A 22,661-nucleotide genomic window follows, 5' to 3' on the forward strand; every position below is an offset into this window, starting at 1 on the left:
GTTTATTCAAAAATCCCCTACCAGCTCCTCAGCAAAACAGCAAGAATAGCAAGGAAACAAAACTAGGTCTTTTCCTCTTGATGTTTCTCATGATTTTGCTTGGAAAAGTCAGCTAAGGGAGAATTTCCTCTCGATTTCAGAAAACCAGGTCTCCATCCAGCCTGCAGCACCAAGCATTGGAGTCGACCACGGTGCTCCTATGTCTAAGATGTGAATAACCAGTGCTGACCTCCTGCCAGCAGAGAAAACCTTATTTCACCCCAGAGCTTAGTTCCAGTAACCCAATTTATCAGGCACAGTTTGTGGCAAAACTGAACAGCTAAAGGCTGTCTGGTGCCCTTCTGCTGGTTGGAAGGGATGGGAAGGAGATGGTGATGGGTTGGCCAGAGCCTGTAGGGCTGTTTCCTCTTATGAATAAGTGAGCATAGGGATGGCTGCTGGGATGCCTTCACTCCCCCAGTGCTGGTCTCTGCCCCCAAGCAGCTTTCCAGGCAGGTTCACCAACATCTGCCACCCTCAACCACCCCATCCTTTGGCCCTGCTAATTACTTTGACGTCACTTTGGCCAAGTCTTTATGGAAAGGGGACAGAACCCTTCCTCTGGCCCTGGCACAGTACTTTCCCATCCACCCAGCTGTGGATGTACAACCCAGCAGTACATCCCAAGGACGGTGGTGCCTGTCTCTCAGAATGGGGCTGACAAGCAACCAGCACAGAGGGTCTCACAATAGCTTGGCACAGCCTGCTGCCCAGTTTTTTTCCCAGGGTTTTTGTGAGTCTTAGAGTCTCACATCACTTTATAGCAACATCAAAGAGGTTTATTATGAAGATGTTTTAATACAAATTTTACTTTAATGGACACATTTTACACAGTAAAATGATAAGTGTGTGCAGGGTCTCTAGATTCTCTTGCTAATTCTCTTGTAGGTGAGGTCTCCCTTCGTCATTGTCTGCAAAACAATAGAGACTGTTAGCTTTGCATTGCACTTGGCTCCAAACCCTACTTGGAAAGGATCCTGTCTTGCAAATCAGTACAGGGCTGATCTCCGATCTAATCATCTATAAATCAAGTTATTAAAGCTTGAGATATATTCAATATAGATAAGGATAATCTGACATTGACTGGAATCAGAATTGCACATCTCCTCTTTATAGGTGCCAGGCCCCACCCTAAAGCTATAAATCTGGTTGAAAACATGCCCTGGTTACATATAACTTTGATCAGCAGTGCCTAGTAGGGTCTCAGAGGGCACTTAGTGAATCAGACTGTTTCAAAAACAATGCCTTCATGGCCTGGCCAACTGATCAGCTTTAGCTACTGAGCCTGAGTGCAAGTATGTGCTCATCTCCAGCACCTGTTTAAGGTCTCTAGCATCACTGGAGGCTTTGCAGAGCCTGGCCCCTCTTGGACCCCTAAAGGCAGCTGTCTGCACTGTTAATCCAGCCATTGCCCTTCTCTTCTCCACTTACATGGGTGATGGTGTCTCCGTTGAGTTCGGTCACAGATTTCAGCCCCTTCAAGTTAGCAACCAGTTTGTTGTTACCTTCCATGTTAACAATACACTGGGAAGAAGGGAAGAGACAAAGGCATTCATGTTAGCACTGCACACACCCTGCATTTTGTCCTTCCCCTTCTGTACTGAGCTGCTACTATCTCCTGTGAAAACTGTTGGGAGCAAACTGCTCCCCAGTGATTTTGGCTTTCCGGAGAGGAAGAGGGATTGCTGTGCTGGTGATGACTACAACACAGCAAGGGGATGGATGTTTACCTTGCGCTCTGTGAAAGAGATACAGTTTTGCTGGAAAGATCTCAGCTGAATGGGTATGTCTGTTGAGTTTCTGCCCCCAGGGAACTACATGTCTATAAAGGCTTCAGACAGCACTGACACCCTCAGGGCAGCCTTGATTGATTGTTGAAATTACTCAAAGAAATAACACAGCAAAACCCATTTCTGTTCATCTGTTTGTCCACCTGCACATCTTCATCTGCCCTCAAGCTGCTGATTTATGGAAGGTAAAACTCTTCATGTAACCCCTGGTTTCTGTTCAAGGATCTTCAGGGATGCTGGAAACTACCCGAGGCAAATACTGCTCTCAGAGCCCAGCTCACTGGGATATTTCTTTAGTGATCATTCCTCCTGCTTTCAAAAGTCCCTGCAGTATCAGCCCCCCCCAGTGTAGAGCTGAGATGCAATATTTGCCAGCGGTGCCATCCTGACATTTCATGAATCATTGAGAAGTATTGTCCAGGAACTGGAGCTGACCAAGTTTCCAGAGCCATAAATCCTCACCTTGCCAAATCATCTCACTCAGCGTAAACAGCAGCAGTGCAAGCTAACAGCCTCTGGGACTTAAAAGGACAGGTTTATTGGTTTATGATTCATTGGCTGACTTTCTTGTGCTACCTTTAAGTCAACAAAATTAAGGGAGAGCGTGTTTTGTTTTGCAGCATAACAAAGCAAACCACGTTTCACTTCAAATCTTTCAGACTTTTTGCAGTCAGAAGAACTTAACAAAGCCTCTCTATCCTCCTTTTCCAAACCAGCTATTGAAACACTGGCTTCCTGTATTTCCAACAAAATAGCCTTAGGAATGCAGAGCTTTATCTGAAGAGATTCTGAGAGGAGAGGATGTACGGTGCCTTGTACAAGCAGAGGGGAGGTGGAAACCTCAGCAAGCCAGGCTGTGAGTTTGTCAGAAGGTCACACAGCAATACACTGTCACATTCAGAAAGTTATTGTTAAGAGACTTGCAGAGGGCCTGCAAGGAGCAGGGCGGTGAGTGTCACACCTACAGGCTTGGTTTCACCAATTAGACCCTTCCCATTGCATTAAATCACACATGTAAACTGCAAGAGGCAGAAAGGGGCTGGAGAATTACCCAGCTCTTGCCCCAGTGTCAGATTTAATACCCTTGATGTGGTCATTTCTTTTAGCCCATGTGCAGGGGATGGCTGGAATGGAAAAGGTTGCCCAGAGATGTGGTGGTTGCCTCATCCCTGGAGACATCCAAGGTCAGGCTGGACAGGGCACCCTGATCTGGATGTAGCTGCCCTGTTCATCGCAGGGGAGTTGGACTGAAAAGCCTTTCAGTGTGCCTTCCAACTCCAATGAATCTATGAATCCATAAGATGCAATGTCTCTGAACCCCTCAGCTTGGGGTAGAGGGGGAACTGATGGCTCACCTTGGCTTTCTCTCCTGTCAGCAGCTCCATCTCACACTCCTCCCCAATGGTGAATTCATTGGTCATTACTTTGGAGCCAGTAGTCACGGTAATCTTGAACTTATTCCCATTCTGCACAATTTCTGAGATGCTCTTGATGTCTTTACCCTTCTGGATCTGTTCATCAGGAAGCCCTGTACAGGAACAAGAGATGTTAGGAGGACCTTGGAGCCATCACTGGGTGAACTGCCGACACCTAATGAACACCGTGGGATCTGAGGACACACAGCTTGGAGGATTTCTCCTCTACTGTGGAAGAGCCTCTCAAGTTTGGCAGCTCCACAATGGCCACAGGACCCGATGGAGAGGAGGAATAACAAATAACGCCCTCCTTGGTTCTGTCTGAATGGTAGCATCTGGAGCTGTGCAGTGGTGAGCAGCTCGCTCTCACATTTCACAACCTAATGGGTCAGATCTACCCTGCCTGAAGTTAGCAAGGTCCCGCTGGCTTAGCACGTGTTGCAGCACCCGGCCTGCTGGCACATGGCTGCAGGGACTGCTGGGACTGTCCTGCAAGCTGTAAAATTACACCCAGCATCGCCTGACCTCAGGCCGTCAGTGACGTGTTCCTTCTATTTTGAGGTCGTATCTCCATGCACACATATATAGAAAACAGCAACTGCGGAGTAACAGACAGAAATAGGAAATCTGATAGATTGCTTTCAGTCTACATCAGCAGCACATCAGCACAGTTGGGCTATTCCAAATATCAGCGGAAACTGCTGAGGCAAAGCAGCACACAATGCATGCGGGTACTTACCAAGGGCTTTCATGAAAGGCTCAAAGTTCTCATGGGACTGGAGCTCATACTTTCCAGTGAAGCTCATGATGGAAGGCTCTCTGTGCTACCAACACAAGAGAAGATGCCTTGCTGGTATGCACAGCTTGGTTTTATAAGGACCTTTTGCCCTAAAGTTGGTCAGAGGTAAAATGATGTAATTCCTTTATTGCCATGTTCAAACATTAACATAAAACTGGGCAATGGTCAGTGATAAATTGCTCTACAACTTAGAGAGCTCGATTTACAGTGCAGGGGCAGAGAAAGTCCTGTGTTTTATGGAGGCAGCAACGTGGCATCCATAAACAAACAGTAAAAAGAAAAAGAATTGCAAGAAGATTAATTATGAAAGGAACAAGAGAATTAATCTAATCAGCTTACAGTTTGGACGTGTGCATCTGAAGGGGGAAAGTGGGGAGAGGTGATGATTTCCCTTGGAAATGGTACTAATGGGATTTCTGGTTTGTGTGTGCTGGGTCTTCAGCATGGGCACAAATAGTTGTGGCTGTGTGATGGCAGGAGTAGCTCGCAACCTCCTGCAGATGCCTTGTGGTCCTTTGTAAGTGTGGTTTTTGGTGTAACCCAGATGTAGAACTAATCACAAAACCATCATTGTCCCCTAAGGAAAAACAGGACTCAAATTTACACTGGAGCAGCCCAGACTGAAATGCACACTCCATCACTATGACCTTGGCTCCAGAAAGAGCTTTCATATGGATGGATGAATTGGTGGCACCAGTGATCAATCAACCAAGGCTGTTACCAGGGGCCAATACTGAAATCCCTTTCTTCTCAGTTCCTTCCCTTAGTGCTGAGCTTTGTGCTTGGGCTCCAGTCCCAGCACTGCCCCCATGGCCAAGCATCCCATTTCCTCAGGTAACCCCAGCCACGTGCAGTGCAGTGACTGCCTCTGAGCTGATGTGTAGCTGAGCTGAAGGAGAGAAAGAAAATACAGCATGAGGAGTATCCCAAGGCTGCTTATCCCCCTCCAACCTCTTCAAAAGAAGCCTATGTGAACAGGGTGTTTCTAAACATTTTCTATTAGGGAAGGTGAACCCAGTTGTAGGAGCTTGAAGGAGCAGCTGATGTCCCCACCTCTAAGGAAGCTTGACAGCTCAGCCACTGCTTCATCATTCGCTGTGGTTTTCTATATCCCCATACAAAAGAAATGCTAAAGTTCTTCTAAAAAAAAAAAAAAAAAAAAAAAAAAAAAGAAGAAGAAGAAGAAGAAAGAAGAAATCTTTATTGAATTAAATTTGGCCAGGGTAATTATTACCTAGGCAGGCTTGCTAAGCAAACGGCAGGTGAGATAAACTTAATCTCAATAGCAAAGTTCAGAATATATGTACATCTCTCCACCTGAATAGGGGATATCTTAAAACATGAGATTTCTAATTTTCCAGAAACAAGGCCGAGTCTATTAGCCATGTGATTAAAACTCAGTTCATAGCCTAAATTAAAACTCAGTTCATAGCCTAAATCTTGGATCTGGTTTGTAGGAAGAGGAAAAGCATGAATCATTTTCAAATATTATTGAGGAGGCAGTGTCCTGTGGAAAGCCATCAGGTACTGAGTTGCTTAACTTGCTTTGAAAATCATGCACAAGGCCTTAGAAACTTGTCTGAAAAAAAGGACATAAGTGTCTCATTTCTCTTTCTTCTTCTGAATCAAAGATAAAGGCATGCAAAACGTCTCAGCTTCCTCCTGGGCATGGAGGTATCCAAATTCTCTGTGTCTCAAGGCGATGAATCACAGAAATGCCAGTTGGGAGGGCCCTCCAAAAGGCTCTGTTTTAACCCCTCACTCAAAGCAAGATCATAACCAAAAGGAACAAACCAAGGGACTCAGCCACTCCTCTTATGTCTTGCCTTCTAGACCCTCTTCCACCTTTGCAGTCCTCTTTTGGATCCCGTCTAATAGTTTCATATCTTTCTTATGTTGTGGTGCCCAAACCTGCACACACTGCTTGAGTGAGGCTGCACCAGGCAAAGCAGAGCAGGACAATCCCTTCTATCACCTGGCAGTGCTGGACCTGCTGCACTTCAGGCTACAGTTGGCTGGTGACTCTTGTATCATCTGCCATAACCATAGAGCTGCCCTTGAAGCAGCTGCAGGCTTTTATCACCTTCCTTCAAGCCCTTCCTTGGATTCCCATTCTCAGCTCCCATGAACTGTGAACATTTTCACACGTTGTCTGCCAGGGCACTGGGAAAACACCCTCTTACACGCACTGCTTCTTGGTCACTTGGATGCTATGGTGCATCTCAGGGTCTCTGCCTACTCCAGTTTGAGCCATAGTTCTAATTCAAGTTGTTGCTGATTGAATCACAGCTTCCTGTCATGCAAACCCAGTTGGGTATTTCAAAACCCACAGCCATTATTCAAAGGACTTGGTAACAATCTCAACTATGGCTTCCCATGTGGGTTTCCCTCTATTTCAAGCCATGTTATTCCTTGGATCATCTCTATTTTTGTTGTGCTTGTATGGGAACATGGTCTGCTGCCCAGTTTTCACATCTTTGGTCTGCTTATTTTTTTATTTCAGGAACAAAGTTTTCTTTAAGTTGGCCACATGGCTGCATTGCTTTAAAAGTTTGGACAGAACAGGAAAAGATGCTTCCGTGGCAATTAACTCTCTGTCCTCACATCCACAAAGTTTTCATTGGGTTGCATTGCCAAGACAGCACTAAGATTAAATGTGGCACCTTTCCCAGCTTTTTTCTCTTTATAAAACTGTCTTGATGGTCTAATGGAACCAGGACCAGGCTGGCTGGCTCCAAGCTGTACCTTTCAAGCTGTAGATATGCAAGCGCCAGTTCATATTGTTTTAGATTAGATAAGCCAATATCAGAGCCTCGATAAGACTGCTGAAAGTGATGGCTTGCACAAAGCACTGCCGCTTGATAAAACTTCCTATTAATGCTGAAGTAAAGAGGAGGAAGCCCTTGGCCCTTGTCATCAGCCATGTCCTCTTCAGACCTTTGATCCAAAGGAAGCAAAAGCCCAGCATTTCTTCTTCAAGGGTAAGGCAAAGATTTCCATGGATAGCATGAAACCTGTCTTAGCTTTGCTTGCCAATGATCAGTCGGGTAGCAGAGCTTAGAGAAGAGCTGACTACTGCTGTTGTTATCAATGGGGATGGGGCTGTCCTTCATCCCACCACTTAGTTTATAGAGTCAAGGGACTGGGACTGAAAATTATTCTTGTTGCTTATGGACCAAGTTCATGTCAGTGTGTGGAAAGAAAACACTGAGAGAGAAATGGAGTCATTAGCCATTAGTGAGAATGATCTGGAAGAGCCAGTGAGCTTTTAAATGATGGAAATTGCCTTTCATTTCATCCCACCGCACATCTGCAGTGCAGATGTCTCTGTATGATCTGAGTGTATGAATAGCCCCTAGAATACAGTGTGGATAAGCAAACCTTCATCTGACCAAGTGGAGAATTGCATGTTGGGAGGCTAAGAGCGGCAGCATCAGAGTGCCCACAGGTCATTGGGTGTACTCCATCCCAGAGAGATACCTGCTTGTCAGTTTGAGATGATGCTCACCTCTGCAGCTGGCTCATGCATTCCTCGATCCTGATTTATCAAGCGAAGCGGCTCATTTAATGTCTGCTGACAGTGAACAGCTGCAAATTAATCAGGGAGAGCTTCTCAGGCTCGTACAAGCAGGAGGAGGAACCTGTGTGTCTGCGTGCCCTGCCATTTGCACGTGAGTCCTGATGTACAACTCATTTCCAACCTTAATTATTCTACGAGTTTATGATTCTGTGTGCAGTATGTTGATGTCCCTGTCCTTGAAATGGCTTTTATGTCCCTGTCAGAGCAGTTCACTTGGTGTCCCACACCCAGGATACCTAAAGGAGCCTCACACACTGTGATGATCCTCACTGGTACCTGCACTTAACTCTTCATGCTGCAAAGTGAATGCAGAATGGCAAAGACTTGTTCTTCTGTCTTAGTCTGAGTCAACCACAGAACCACAGTGTATATTTAAAACGAATGTAAACAAACAAACAAACTCCCATGACCTCCCCTAACAAATAGTGCTCTTCAAATTAGGAAAGCATTGACACAGAAACACTGAGCAAACCAGGCTGAGGCATGACACTGCTGGGAGGTTGTGCGTGGTCTGATGGCATCCAAATTTCAGCAGATTCATGGCTAGGGGGACACTCCATGAGAAATAACCATGGTGATCACAGGCCAGAGCTTCAGTCTGAAATACATAGAATCATAGAATGGCCTGGGTTGAAAAGGACCACAATGATCATCCAGTTTCAACACCCCTGCTATGTGCAGGGTCACCAACCAGCAGACCAGACTGCCCAGAGCCACATCCAGCCTGGCCTTGAATGCCTGCAGGGATGGGGCATCCACAGCCTCCTTGGGCAACCTATTCCAGTGAATTGCCACCATACAGTCCTACATGGTGATTCTGCCACATTTACTTTATTCAAAGTACCTCCATAAGCACAGGTATCCATGCTTTATACACAATGAAGTGTGCAGAGACTGAGAAACTTTCCCAAAGTCACCTGGGAAAGCTGATAAAGTTATAGCTGTGCACCTACCCCAGCACTTTCCTTATCCTCATTCCTCTTCTTTCCTGGAGGGCAGTGATAGAACCCACATCCTGACTGCAGTTCTTGAGATAAAATTTGGCCAGCGTGTTCAATGTAACCTTTGGCTGAGTTGGACTGGGTTGCACAACCTTCTCTTGGAAAGAGCATTGTCAGTGTCTCCCCGTGGAACTGACCATTGCACAACCCCATCCTCATGCTCCCTTCCTGTTCTACTGTTACAGTTGGGTTCTGCACTTTGATCCACAAGACCCAAACCACAACATGGATGTCCTTGAACCCGCTGTAAAACACCTTGTGCCAGGGAAGTGCCACACCTACCTATGGTGAAAGGGTCGACATGCTGGCGGCTCATTGCACTGTAAAACCACCATGGGTGTGGGGGGAAAAGTGTAGGGTTACACATTTGTACACTGGAGTAGAAGTTGTTACGTGGAGAAATCCTATCTCATGTCAAGTGAGACAGCTACCGTTAAGATTAATGAGCTTCAGATGTAGAAAAAGGGGAAAAGAACCAAATTCACCTCAACACCTTCCAATATTTGAAGGGACAGTTTAAATAGAAGGGGGAACAGCTGTTTACAGAGGGTGGATAGTGATAGGACAAGGGGGAATGGGTTTAAACTGAGACAGGGGAAGTTTAGGTTAGATGTCAGGAGGAAGTTTTTCACCCAGGGGGTGGTGACACACTGGAACAGGTTGCCCAAGGAGGCTGTGGATGCCCCATCCCTGCAGGCATTCGAGGCCAGGCTGGATGTGGCTCTGGGCAGCCTGGGCTGCTGGTTGGTGACCCTGCACATAGCAGGGGGTTGGAACTGGATGATCATTGTGGTCCTTTTCAACACAGGCCATTCAATGATTCTATGATTCTATGAACAAAGGAACAGCTTCTTCCACTGTGACTCCTTTCTTTGACCTGAAGCTGGAAGAAATGCATCTAAGATCCAACTTGCCCATGCATTTGCAGACACCCTGCATCCTTCTCTGTCCTTCCTGCCATGGATCCCAAACCTCAACACGCATTGGTGAGAATAGCAGAAATGAATTATTTTGATTTCTGGCTTAAACCCTACAGGTTCTACCTGAAAACTCCTTGCACACAGGGCTTGGGTGCAGTGAGGGTGAAGGGCACCGAGCGAGGGTGTGAACAGCCAGGACAAAGCTGCGTTTGAGCACCTCCTCCGTGGCTGCGAGGCTTTGCTGCCATCCAGTGATGTATCTTGGAAAAGGCACCCACCCCCACCTCTACTGTTGCATATGCCCTGCTGTTTTCCCTTGTGAGGCCGAGGAGATCCAGTTCAGAGGGATAAAAACTGATGCAACGTTAAAGAAACCAATGAAAAACGACACAGCAGCTTTAGCTGGTGCCTGCAATCAGCTGATTTCTCTCAGGTCCAAAGAGCAGCCGAGCAGCCACGAAGTGCAAAGGACAAACAGGGTCCAAGTCCAAAAACACGGAGGCACTTGGCACGCTCAGGCTGTTTCATTTCCCAGCTCTTTATCTGTTGCTGCAGCTGATTATTAATCTCATTCTTAATTAATCCCATGCTGCTAATTTACACATGGAAACAAAGTGTCTGGTGGTGGTGGAAGAGGTGAGGACCCACCAGGGTGACCCTGCAGGGCACCTTGTGAAGATGATCAGATGCATGTTGATAGATTTAAATTGCACTGCATTGCTAATACAAGCCGTCAGTCCGTGTGGATTTTCTTCCTCCTGCTCACAACGTGTATGAATCCCAAAAAACAAGGGATTAATAACTAACCTATGGGTGTATGGAAGGCTCCAAAAATACACAGAGAATTAAACACACGAGGACCCAAAACCACCCGCTGGCACTGCAGGGTTTGCCCTGTGTCCTGGGGCCGGCTGAGGTGAGCGGCCATGGGGTTGCTTTCACCACAGATCGAAGCCTGAGCTGCCCTCGAAGTGCAATGCCCTGCCTCTTCATTCCAGCCTGCTGCGAATCGACCTTTTTACTTTGAATAAAACGAGAAGGACTTTTACAGCAAAACCACCCAACGACCTGTTTGCTGATACAGCAGACAACCCGACCCGCCTCCACAGCTCGGGGCGGAGCCGGCCAAGGGCTCGGGAGGCTCGGGAAGGCCCGGAGCCGCAGCGCGGAGGTGGGGAAGGCCCCGGGGCCGAGCGGAGCCGTGTGGGCCCGGAGGGGAGGGATGGGGTAGGGGGGGAACCGGGATGGGTTATTGGAAGGAGGGATGGTGGGAAAGGGTTGGAGAAGGACAGAAATGTTGTGGCTGAAAAAGGCCCGGCTGCCTTCGCCCCTCCCCCGCAATAAAACCCCACAGATCCTGTAGGTTTGCTGTACTGATCACCCTTTGGGTTAAATCCCGTCCTTAGTTTAACACCCTCGAAACAAATCAGGCAGCTCCAGAAGCACAATCTTCTCCCTTTTCCCCTTTCTTTCCCCCTTAACTTTCCCCTTTTTTTCTCCCCCCCCTGTTCTCCTCCCCCTTTTCCTCTCTATTTATCCCCCTTTCCCCTCTTTTCCCCCCACATTTCTACCCCTTACCTCCTTTCTCTTTACCCCTTTCGCCCCCTTTTCTTTATCTCCTTCCCCTCCCCTTCCCTCTCTTTCCCCCCCTTTCTTCCTCCTGTCCCTCCCTTTTTCTTCTTTTTTCCCATCCCTCCCCTTACTGTCTCCTCTCCCATTTCCTTCTTTGCTTTTTAATTTCTTAATTCATTTTATCTTAAAGCTCCAGCTTTTCCACCCAGCCCTCAGGGGCCATCAGGTGCCCGCACGGTGCCTGACCAGCAGAGACATGTCAGTGGTGGGGTGAGAAGGGCACAGGCAGAGCTGGATGTGAGCTCCTCACAGCCCAGCCACTGTGGTGCAAACCCAATTGCTCACAGAACCCCATGTAATGCCATCCTCCAGCCCTGCGTGTCCACATGGGATATATTTGAGGGTCGGTTTGAATGCTCCCAGCAGAGCAGATAATCCATGCCTTTGGCAGTAATCACAGTGCCCACCCAGCACCGATGGAGTACATCAGCACACGGGGAGGCACGGGGGCCGTGGACTTCGAGGGAGCCCTTTTCTCTGGCTATGCACCTGATGGTGGGCTCTTCATGCCCAGCTGCATCCCCTCGCTGGACAGGGCCACACTGCAGCAATGGAGCAGCCTCTCGTACCCAGAGCTGGTGAAGGAGATATGTTTCCTCTTTGTCAAGCCTGAGCTGATCCCACGTAGCACACTTAGCGGTGAGCCTCAAGTGGGAGCTGCTTGCAGAGATGCCTATGAGGATTTGGGGATGCTTGGATGCTGCCTTAGCTTAATCATCTTCATAAAGTCCAGAAGATGGAGTCTGCTGCTCTATTGCCTGACCTTTACTCTGCCCTTTGCTCCTCTATCACCTTGCTGGGGCTTGTTACCTTTTGGAATATGTGTACCCTGCATGCACATGGGAACTGTGGTGATTGCAGTAGGAACTGCTAGTGCTGTGGCCCTGCTTACTGCTGGGGGAGTGCAGTGCTAGCTCCAAGCCTTACCTTCCTGCCAATGGCTTTTAGCTTCTCCATGCTCTCTGTGATTCCATTTGTAATGTTTTGTAATCCTTTCCACCAGAGGGCAGCTACAACCTCTCTCTCAACTGTGCTAATGATACAAGTTTGGGTTTCCTTTATTTTGTGATTTAACACAGTTTGCTTTGGTTGTGTCCGGTTTCCTCATTGTAGAGCTATTGAAGGCAGTGGAGCTTGGCTGGCTTCCTCCTAATAGCTAAGAACAACTTGGATATGTCACCTCTCCAGCAACAGAGAGTCTTTGGCAGTGCTTCTCAGGAGCACACAGAGCACAGATGCAGGCAACCACGGATAAGAAAAGTTATCCTGTCCCTATTCTGACAGCACTTTCAACTGTTTTTCTTCTAGATCTGATTGACAGGGCTTTCAGCAAGTTCAGACACAAGGATGTTGTCCATCTGTCCAGGCTGAAGGATGGGCTGAATGTTTTGGAGCTCTGGCATGGGGTTACTTATGCTTTCAAGGATCTGTCCTTGTCCTGCACTGGGCAGTTTTTACAATATTTCTTGGAGAAAAAGCAGAAGCATGTCACTATTCTGGTGGGTGAGTATTTCTCTTTGGAGGGGGTAAAGCTCCTGGGCAGGTCTTTGCCTTGAGAGCCATCATCCTACAGCCCGCCATGTGGATGCCCCTGAGTAGTGGTGTTGGGTGGCTGGTGAGGGATTTGGTCAATGCCAAGGAGGCTCCTCTAACCCAAAGTATCTCCCGGAGCATCTCCACATCTTAAAGTCTGGTGATGCAATTTTGACTGCCGTGTCAATGTTTGCATTGCTTGTTTCTTCGTTGCTTTAAAACAGGGACTTCAGGAGACACGGGGAGCTCAGCAATTGAGAGTGTGAGAGGGCAGAAGAATGTGGACATCTTTGTTCTGCTACCTAAAGGGTTGTGCACCCAGATACAGGAACTTCAGATGACCACCGTCATTGAAGACAATGTCCACGTCTTTGTTGGTTGGCATTATTGTAGGATTGTCCGTGTTGTGGCCTTGCTGTGTTGAAACTGTGACCCTAAATGTCTCCAGGCGCTGCTGTTTTTGCTGCTGCACCCAGCAGGGTCATTTCCATCACAATCACTATGCCCTGCTGTCTTGCTAAGGAGAGGCTCTTAGCAAGTGTCCCCAGTTTGATGACCGAGTGGTTCAAGGCTTTCTCTTCTCCTGGACTCACATTAGAGCCCTCTCCATTCACTTGCACTGAATTGAACACTGTTTCTTGAAACTAAAAGGGTGAAGGGGTGACCTACCTCTTTTTCCCCTCACTTTTATGGTTTAAGTAACCCCAACTCAAGCAGCCCCTGAGACAGACAGACAGCTCAGGACAATCCTGGCTGAAGGGGCTTCAGTCTGGGCCTATTTCTGAACAGAAATACTGATGCCCTGATGTCAGCACATCTACCCTTTCCTTTCTCTTTCTGACAGTTCATGGGAACAGCGATGAAATCGATGAGCCTATCAAGGAAGTGTTTGCTGATGTCGATTTTGCCAGAAGGAACAACGTGATGAGCTTGAATTCAGTCAACTGGTCAAGGATTATGGTGCAGATTGCTCACTACTTCTACGCTTACTTCCAGTGCACCCCGACCCTGGATAGCACCCCACTGCCAGTGGTGGAAATTGTTGTGCCAACTGGAGGGGGAGGAAATATCACAGGTGAAGGGAAGAAAGATGGGTTAGGGAAGAGAGAGAGTGCTCTGTGACCTGAAAATGTTTTGCAAATGCTGGGCATTGCTATTTATTAAAACACCCACTCTCTGGTAGGATTTCTTCAGAACCACTTATATTTTATTACTCATGTCTGGTTATTACTCATTCAAGTGTCACCGATGATTCGCAAGGTGCAGAAAATCTGAACCCACCCTTTAATGATGACTGTAGTTGTCTTGAGGGTGGACACATTGGAAAAGGACAAAACATGTTTGATACAGAAAAGAGGGAAAATACTGTGGCTCTGGTTTCCCAAGTAAGACTTCAATAGTGGTGTGAAGTTCTCCCATATCTTACCTGATTTAGATAGTGCTGTCAAGAGAACCACTCCTAATTTTGCTTAATCTGTCTCTTTCATTGTGAGTCCTTGATTACCTCTATTCTGAATTAGACACACAGCAGTAGTATGAAGAGCCCCCAAACTTCATCTCTTTTGCTTGAGTGGCACCTGTCTGACCTCTCAGTCTCCATCTGCAGATCCAGAGACGTTCATTGGGCTGGTTTGCCAGGAGACACATTGTGTCCTAGGATTTTACAATATGGGGCTCTCCAAGGTGTTTAAGCTAGATATCTGGAGGTTTATTAGGGATTGTCATTTATGCTCACTTCTGAACTTTGGATACTTAGTCAACTTACCCAGACACTTCTTTGTTCAATCTGCTTTTAACATTTATTTCTCAAATATTCATGTATTTTTTCACTTTTGTTTCTAGCTGGCTGTATTGCCCAGAAGATGGGTCTTCCAATTCAGCTGGTTGCTGTGGTTAACAGCAATGACATCATTCACAGGACTGTTAAAGATGGAGATTTCTCACTCTCAGGTCGTGTGAAGGCTACATTAGCATCAGCCATGGATATTCAGGTAGATGATGAATTGGAGCAAATGGAAGATAAGAAATGTGCACATTTTTAGGTGTTTTTTTTCCTTGTACTTTGCTATACCTGGTTTATAAGACTGTAATTCTGCCACTGGCAGTGCCTCTTAGTGATGCACTGGGAGGTGAGAATCATACTTAGCATTGATGCTGCAGACTGCTGAGCTGAGATACATCAAACACCACCTTCTCTCATACTTTTCAAGGCTCTCCTTGGTAATCTTTGTTGCTAAATGGTGGATTTCTGGAGATTTGCTATGTACAGGCTTGGAAAGAAAGGGCCATTTTCTCAAAACCTCTGTGACACTTGGAAAAGTATAAATCCTGTCATGTCCTGAGGTTTCTGTTGGTGCTTCTGGAAGGCTCCATCAGGAGCAAGAGAAGAAGGAAAGAAGCTGGAGTAGCCCTGAAGAAATGCCTCATCTATGGCTGTCTGCAGTTTGTACAGAGAGAAACAAGTCCCAGCAGGCAAAGGCATCAGAAATAAAAAGTCATGGAGGGACAGAAAGGTGCCTGGAGACAAATACCAGGAAATAATAACAGCAAATACTCTTTCATACCTGCCCTGTGATCCACAGGGATTGGAGCTGCTTCCAAACAAGTGACCTAGGTCTGAAATACTTGGTGTTGTATCACCATGGCCTTAAGCTACTAGAATTTTCCAAGTGCTGTTCAAACACTGTGGGAGGACTTGGGAGCATTGAGGAATGCTGTGTTTTGCAGAGGGCAAGTTATTTTCTCCCATCACTGGGCTGCTGTTACCTGCAGCTTGAAGTTCCTCTCGAAGCATGAATATGTGGGGCTCTCTCTCCAGTTTAGTTGCCTTTTCTGCAGTCTCCAGCCAGCGACCAACTGGAAAGATGAAGATATAGCAGAGCTTATAGTGTGGATGACCCCTTTAAGGAGCAATTCCAAGGGAATCACAGGGCATGCTGTGACTTCTGGCATCAGAAGCCAACCAAGGGGTTCATTTTCTGGGTCTGAAGTCAGACAGCACAACTTAGCTCTTGTTCACAAGCCAAAACTTTCCTTGAGAACAGTTCTCAGCGTGATCCTTCCTCTGAAGTGGGCCCAGGTATCCTGGGCAGCATGGGACAAAAACAGACCACAGAGATGGATAATGTGAAGATCAAGGCTTCCACTGGTGGTCCAGCCCAGACTGGCTGAGTCTAGGAGCAGTGGAAAGCATAGGATGAAACAGATGGAGGTGGAAGGGAAACTTTTGGGAGTGGGAAAAGCAGAAAGGGGTGCAGAAAAGGCATCAGGAGGATGGTGCTGGAGGCACCTCTGGTAGCAGGTCATCAAAGTCCAAGCGTGCTAAGATGTAGTTTCTCAGGACACCTGGGTCAGGACAGCCTAAACCAGGGGACAGCCTAAAGCAAAGGGCAGGCAACACCCAAACTGCAATGAAGATTACAGGCTGAAGGCAGTGGAAGATGTTGGTGGGAAGATGTAGAACAGGAATGGGGCTGTAAGCCACCCAGATAAGGACATCAAAGGCTGAGTAAGTCCTGATGACTTGCCAAGGTAGGACAGGATGGGGAGAGACAAGAGGTCATAGGCACTGTCAGGTATATAGAACTCATTTAAAGCCAGCACTTACTGCAACAGAGCAGGAATTTTAGAGATGTGGTGAGGACTTTGTATCTGGTGTCCCTCATCCTGTCTATTCCTATAATATACCTTGGTCAAACCACCTGGCTGAACATTGCTCAGTGATTCTGAGCACATGGGAATGAAAGAGCAAGCAGTGAGATCCCTTTGGGACCCTTTTGTCTGGTATTGCATTGAGTTTTGCTGCAGTGTCGCAACGCCGATTGCTACATAGCTGTACAGTCCCGTCAGGCCCTATATGTTCCTTATATGTTTATAAAGATTATCGGTCAGCCCTGCAGGGAGCTGAGTGTCTCATTAAGTAACATGGGAGCTGTGTGATTCACAGCAGCATCTGCAGCACTCAGAAAACCACTGTATATTTCTGGTTCTTAAATACATAGCATGTTATTAACTTGGTTTCCTCAAGGTGATCATACAGATGTGGTCTCGCTGTCAGTTTATCAGTTGTCCCCTCATTAAGTTTTAATCTGATGGTCACTGCCAGACTACTCATACAGGTCAGGAGTCTGAAGGACATTGAGTTCCCAAAGAGAACCTGAGGATGTAGGTGTGCAGGGAGAAGGCACAAAGCCTACCAGCAAGAAAAGGGAGCAACAGGGCCTCACCCCAAATTAGACATCAGAGAATCCATACAGCTGCTCTCACCCTGAGATAGATATTCCTGTTTCCACTACTCACACGTACCCTTGTCATCCCAGGAGCCTTACAATGTGGAGAGGATCCTCTGGCTGCTCTCAGGCTCTGACAGCCACCTGACGAAAACTCTGATGGAACAATTCACTGTGTCCAAAAGCCTGAAGCTGCCGGAGGGTTTACACAGAAAGGTCAGTCCTTCGTGTCCATTCCTCTGTGTGGAAGGAGATTTACTGTTTCCAGTTGGTTTTGACTGGAACAGGTTGCCCAAGGAGGTTGTGGATGCCCCATCCTTGCTGGATGTGGCTCTGGGCAGCCTGGTCTGCTGGTTGGTGACCCTGCACATAGCAGGGGGTTGAAACAGGATAATCATTGTGGTCCTTTTCAACCCAGGCCATTCTATAATTCTATGACTCTATGACCCATTTTCAGAATAAAAAACTAATCACATTTTTGGGAGACTTTCCAAACTAAAATCTTTGAGGAGCTTTATGTCAGTGCATTTGTATCAGTGCAGTGAGTCAGGCCAGGGTGGACTGGTACAAATTGAGTGTGGTGTTTGGGAATGGGTGCCTTGATAGCACAGTGAATGGGACTGTGAGTACAAAGCAGCATGAAATACAAGAGAAAAGTGAAGGTTTGAATTGTGAAGCTCTTTGGGTGAGATCCCAAGTGCCCATGGCATCAACTCAATTGAAAGGAACACGTGAGGTGATGATGCCCATTGAGAACCTCTGTTTCCCTTGCTGTAGGTCTCGGAGACCCTGCGCTCATGCTCAGCCTCTGATGAGGACATTGTGAAAGCCATGAAGCGCTGCTGGGAGGAGAATCACTACCTGCTGTGCCCACACTCAGCCGTGGCTGTTCACTACCACTACTCACATCTGGACAGCTGTGCCAGTGGGTAGGTCCTGCATGGGGATGGGTGTGTGGGTCAGCTGTGTCAAAGGACCAGAGCATCACTTTCCAGCTTGCTTCTCTGCCTACCTCTTGGGGCTGACATCCAAAGATTTCTCGCTTTCCTTTTCAGCACACCCCGGTGTTGTTTGGCTCCAGCCTCTGCTGCCAAATTTCAGGATGCTGTGCTGCGAGCCGGCCTGGTTCCCGAAATCCCTCCTGAAATCACTGCCCTAAAGGCAATGGAGACCCGGTTTGCTGTCCTACAGCGAGGCGAGGATTGGACACAAGTGCTCCGGGATCGCATCACAGCTGTAGAGCAGTGGTGGGGGAAGCAGGGTGCTGGTCTGACTCCCCCAGGACTGCAGGGTGTCAATGGACAGGCGTGAGCTTTAGGAATGTAGCTGGATGATGCCCCCAGGGCTCATTTTCCTTTCCCCAGCGAGCCCCTTGTTACACTGGGATAGAAGCCTTCACTTTCTGTGCAACTAATCATTAGTAGGGACGTATTTTGACACTGAATTTTTAGACTTTTTAATTTTTCACAGAACTCTGCAATTGTATTCTCTTTTTTCCTGTGAAGTCATGAATGCTGATTTAAATGCAGAAGAAACATGTCTGTCTTGTCATTGTTAGCCATCACAGAAATCTCCCTTAAAATTATCCGCAATCATCACCCACTTGAACATCATTCAGTGATTCTGTCCCTCTTGTTCCAGACCTACCAGAAAGAGTAATGCTGGGTGTCATTGTCAAGCCTCTGTGGTTAGGTATTAGGAGGAAATCCTTTGCTCAGAGGTTGCTGAGGCATGGGAACACTGCCCAGAGGGTTTGTGGATGCCCCATCCCTGGAGGTGCTTGAGGCCAGGTTGAACGGGGCCATGGGCAGCCTGGCCTGGTGGGTATCAGCCTATAGCAGGGGTTGTGGCTGGGTAGGCTTTCAAGTCCCTCCCAATCCAAGCCATTCTACGATTCTATTGCACTGATTCCTGTGTTTTGTTTTACTTTGTTTGCATGGATGGCATCTAGTAGTTGGATATATCCTACAGCAGACTCAAACAGCATGAGGGCAGTGTGAGGGGTTCCCAGACCTTCCTGAGAATGGGATCACCCCAAGAGGTCTGTGGTACCTGCTGGGTTCTGGACTGTACATAGATGGGGCTTGAGATGCAAGTGGTGCACATATGAAGGTAAGGATGAAGCTACAGGGCTGGGTGAAAGCATTCTAGGAAGCAGAATTGCCATTGCAAGGACTTGTGACATATTTGATACCATCTTTGGGTACCGAGATAGGAACTGGGCACTTCTGGGAGCTGTATCCTGTAAAGTTGTGCTGTGCTGGATTACAAGGTGCTTGTTTGCACTTTGGAGAGGAGGTTCGTGTGCTGCCCACAGAGCTTTTCCACTTCCCAGAGCTTAGGCAAAGATTTAGTGGGTTTTTATGGTAAAGTGGATGAGAAAAAACAGCATAGGATCAGGGATCTGAGCTGGAATCGACCTCACAGCAATACACATCTTTCAAAGCAACGCGCTGCCCTTGGGTTAACTCACGTTTAATAGCCCAGAATGTTCAAAGCAGTAAATGCCTCTGTTCCATAACTGCTGGAAATGAACCCAGGGCTGGAGTGAATCTGCTTGTAGGAATCATCCCAGCTACACAAACTTGCTCAGTGTTAGTATTAAATAGTGGATGTGTCCCCTGGGTATGGTTATTATAGGGGTGCCAGCCACTGGAACTACATTCTAGTGCTGTATCTCTCAGCTTTTTGGTCCAAATCTTGCTGCAGGCTCTTCCAGGGCAATTTCCACTGAAAGAAATAGGAAATGGGAAATTCCCCTTATCTTCAGACTGAAACTTCAGGACTTTCAATACCACGTTCCCATCATATACATATAAATATATAAATACCTCATGTGGGAGCTGTCTCCACAAGCCATGCATCTGGCAGGATTCTTTTGTGCCTAAAAAGGGAAAGAAAAAAAATAAGGGAATAATTACACCAGGGGGGAAAAATCCCCTTTTGCCATAGAAAAAAAAAAAAAAAATAATAATAAAAATTCCCCATTGACATCAAAGGAAGGCCTGTAATGGGAGGGTTAATCTGAAGTTTGGTGGCATTTAGTGGGGTAAAAGAAAATGCTGTTGAAGTAAATCAGCACGGGGGGTTGCAGGGTGTGTGGGGAGAGCAGGGAGCATAGCCTGGGCTGCAGGCTGCCATGCCCAGGCAGCCTTTCCCTTGGCTCTTCACCACCCGCTGCTTGCTTCCCATCCAAAGTCAGTAGGAGAGAAGGGATCTGTGCCTCCAGCAAGGCCACCTCCATCCCCAAAATGAAGCGTTTAAAATTGATGCAACAAACACAGCTAAAGGCCTCATAGTGGAGTAACAATGCAGCCTCTTCCTTGGCAATAACTTGCTCCTGGTGCTGGCTTTTTCATAGAATAACTGAATGGCCTGGGTTGAAAAGGACCACAATGATCATCCAGTTCCAACTCCCTGCTATATGCAGGGTCACCAGCCAGCAGACCAGGCTGCCCAGAGCCACATCCAGCCTGTCCTTGAATGCCTGCAGGGATGGGGCATCCACAGCCTCCTTGGGCAACCTGTTCCAGTGCGTCACCACCCTTAATTAATGATGGCAGTGATGGTGACAACTGTGTATCCCCCCCCCCCCCGCCATGCCATCTGACCCCCACCATCAGCAGGTCTTTACATTTTGTTGCATGTTATATGGGTTGGACTCCACCACCTCTAATAGCCACCTCCCCAAACCTTGTGGTTCTCAGACAGGGACAACTGCCCTGCTGTAATTTAGCTCTTAATCATAACTTAACCCACCCTGTGAGGGGGGGAGAGGCCTGAAATTGCAGGCAGCTCTGCATCCAAGAGAAAGGTTGCAAATCCAGCTGGCTGGGAGCAGCAGGATACATGGGTGAGGGGTCCCACTGAGCTTTGTTTGCAAGCAGAAAGGGAATACTGAATGGTGAATAGGTTCCCTTTCTCCTTTATCATCCCTGAAACATCCTGTTGGAGATAGTGTCCTATGCAGGGGGTTTAATTCCCAAATATCCTATAGGGTGGACAAATCTAGGGCACCATGGAACATCCTTTAATGCTCTCAAGGCAGGAAAAGCCTGTTTGGTTTGTGTGGGGCCAAAGTGATCCTTATGGGTCCCTTCCAACTTAGGATATTCTATGATATTGGGATATTCTGTGTTTTCTGGTGGATGGAGGGGAAGGCATAGCGCGGCACGCAGGGATGCTGTAGGATTGCTGTGCCCTGCAGAGGGCAATGCACTGCCACACAACCCAGCCCTGCTGTGGGGACAGGCCTGGGGGCATCTCCCAGCTGCTCCCATGAGAGGCTCAGGGACACAATTCATCCCCAAAATCAGTGCTCACAGCTTCTGCGCTGGCTGAATGGAGAGGAATAACTTTTATTTGATGGGAAGATGAACGATGTGAGGAGGAAGGACATGTGGAAAGGTGGATGCTGGTGGTGCCTCCATATCTGACACCTTAACAGGTGGCTGAGGGCTCTGGCAGCTCAACATCCTTCTTAGTTAGACAAATACTTCTGTGCCTCCAGAGCTGTGCACAAATCCAGGCTGTATCATGAAATAATTCATTTCAATATCAGCTGCTTATCCTTCTCCCCAGCAAAAACTTCCCCAAGTAGGTCTGATCCATGCGTCCCAGGAAACAGTGATGCCCACAGCCTCCATTCATCCTCCATGGGGACCATGTATCTCACCAGGGATGTTCCCTAGAGACTGGGACACTCTTCACACTAAGGGACAATATGGCTTTTTCCCATGTATTTCATGGGAAAATGTATGTTGGGATGGAGCTGTAGTGTGTTGGGATGAAGACATATTGTGTTGGGATGGGGCTGTAGTGTATTGGGATGGAGATACAGTGTATAGGAATGGAGCTGTAGTGTGCTGGGATAGAGATACAATGTGTTGGAATGGAACTGTATTGTGTTGGGATGAGTGCAGTGTGTTTAGAAGAAGATGCATTGGGATGGGGATACAGTGTGTTGGGACACAATGCAGTCACTCATTGCTCAGCTGGAGTTTTCTACCCCATAGTTCCTGCATTCCACATCTTGCTGTCCTGTGAGCATTTCTGGTGTATGAAATATGGGGTTTGGGATGTGGGACCCCTTTCTTAGTATGGGTTGAGTCTGCCTACCTAAACATGGAGTTCTGCCCTTGAAGCCATCTGCTTCCAGGTTAGTGGTCATTGCCTCATGCTGGAGATACCAGTGCCACACTGCAATTCATCACCCCAGTCATTGATAGCGTCATTAAAAATGCTATTAATTAAAGGGAAGCATTGAACAACAGGATGTTTGCAGGGCAAGCTGAGATGAAATGAGTTCTACAAATCTCAGAAAGGCTGAGGATGAGGATGTTATTTCACACCAGCAGAGCAGCTCAGATTTCCTTCATCCCCATCTATTTGCCCATGGGCATCTACCCTGTCCCTCCTATGCACAGGCCTGATTTTGGGGCACTTCCTCATCTGTCCATTGTGTCACGTCCTCCTCCAGCACCGCCTTTATAGGCTGGAAGGAGGAGTCCACAGTGCACTGAATTATAAGCCAATTCTTTAAAACAGTGTTCTGAAGGTTTGGGAGTTGAATTATTATTTATAATGCCCCGGGGGCACTGTATAATTTATGGACAGGTATGAAGACAAGTAGGCGCTCAGACATGGGTATGAGCCCAGTGTGAATGCCGAGATAGAGAGATAGATAGTTGGATAGATGAAGATAAGCTCCTTAGCCAGTAAAG

General features: G+C 47.3%; 2 protein-coding genes across 4 annotated transcripts; one reads left to right on the top strand and one right to left on the bottom strand.

Annotated features, from left to right (window-relative positions):
- Positions 1 to 796: 796 nt before the first annotated feature.
- FABP1 (fatty acid binding protein 1) lies at positions 797 to 4,088 on the bottom strand. The gene is made up of 4 exons (XM_015862881.3): positions 3,984 to 4,088; positions 3,185 to 3,357; positions 1,471 to 1,563; positions 797 to 950 (listed from the first exon to the last, which is right to left on the bottom strand). Exons 1-4 carry the CDS (start codon positions 4,048 to 4,050, stop codon positions 900 to 902), a joined length of 384 nt encoding a protein of 127 aa, XP_015718367.1. The 5' UTR covers positions 4,051 to 4,088; the 3' UTR covers positions 797 to 899.
- A 6,568-nt stretch (positions 4,089 to 10,656) lies between these two features.
- On the top strand, positions 10,657 to 18,473 carry THNSL2 (threonine synthase like 2). Of its 3 annotated transcripts, none has more exons than XM_085545854.1 (9): positions 10,657 to 10,715; positions 11,307 to 11,815; positions 12,485 to 12,679; positions 12,934 to 13,086; positions 13,554 to 13,784; positions 14,552 to 14,700; positions 17,029 to 17,154; positions 17,716 to 17,867; positions 17,994 to 18,473. In XM_085545854.1, the coding sequence occupies exons 2-9, from the start codon at positions 11,530 to 11,532 to the stop codon at positions 18,247 to 18,249; spliced, it is 1,548 nt and encodes a 515-aa protein (XP_085401980.1). In that variant the 5' UTR covers positions 10,657 to 10,715; positions 11,307 to 11,529; the 3' UTR covers positions 18,250 to 18,473. The 3 variants fall into 3 exon arrangements, with proteins under 3 accessions (XP_085401980.1, XP_015718385.2, XP_015718384.2); XM_015862899.2 differs by having other exon boundaries at positions 11,568 to 11,815; positions 12,934 to 13,098; XM_015862898.3 differs by having other exon boundaries at positions 11,568 to 11,815.
- The last annotated feature ends 4,188 nt before the right edge of the window (positions 18,474 to 22,661 follow it).

This window comes from Coturnix japonica, chromosome 4, assembly GCF_054131305.1.
Source record: "Coturnix japonica strain WE chromosome 4, WE-NBRP24, whole genome shotgun sequence".
NCBI classification, from domain to species: Eukaryota; Metazoa; Chordata; class Aves; order Galliformes; family Phasianidae; genus Coturnix; species Coturnix japonica.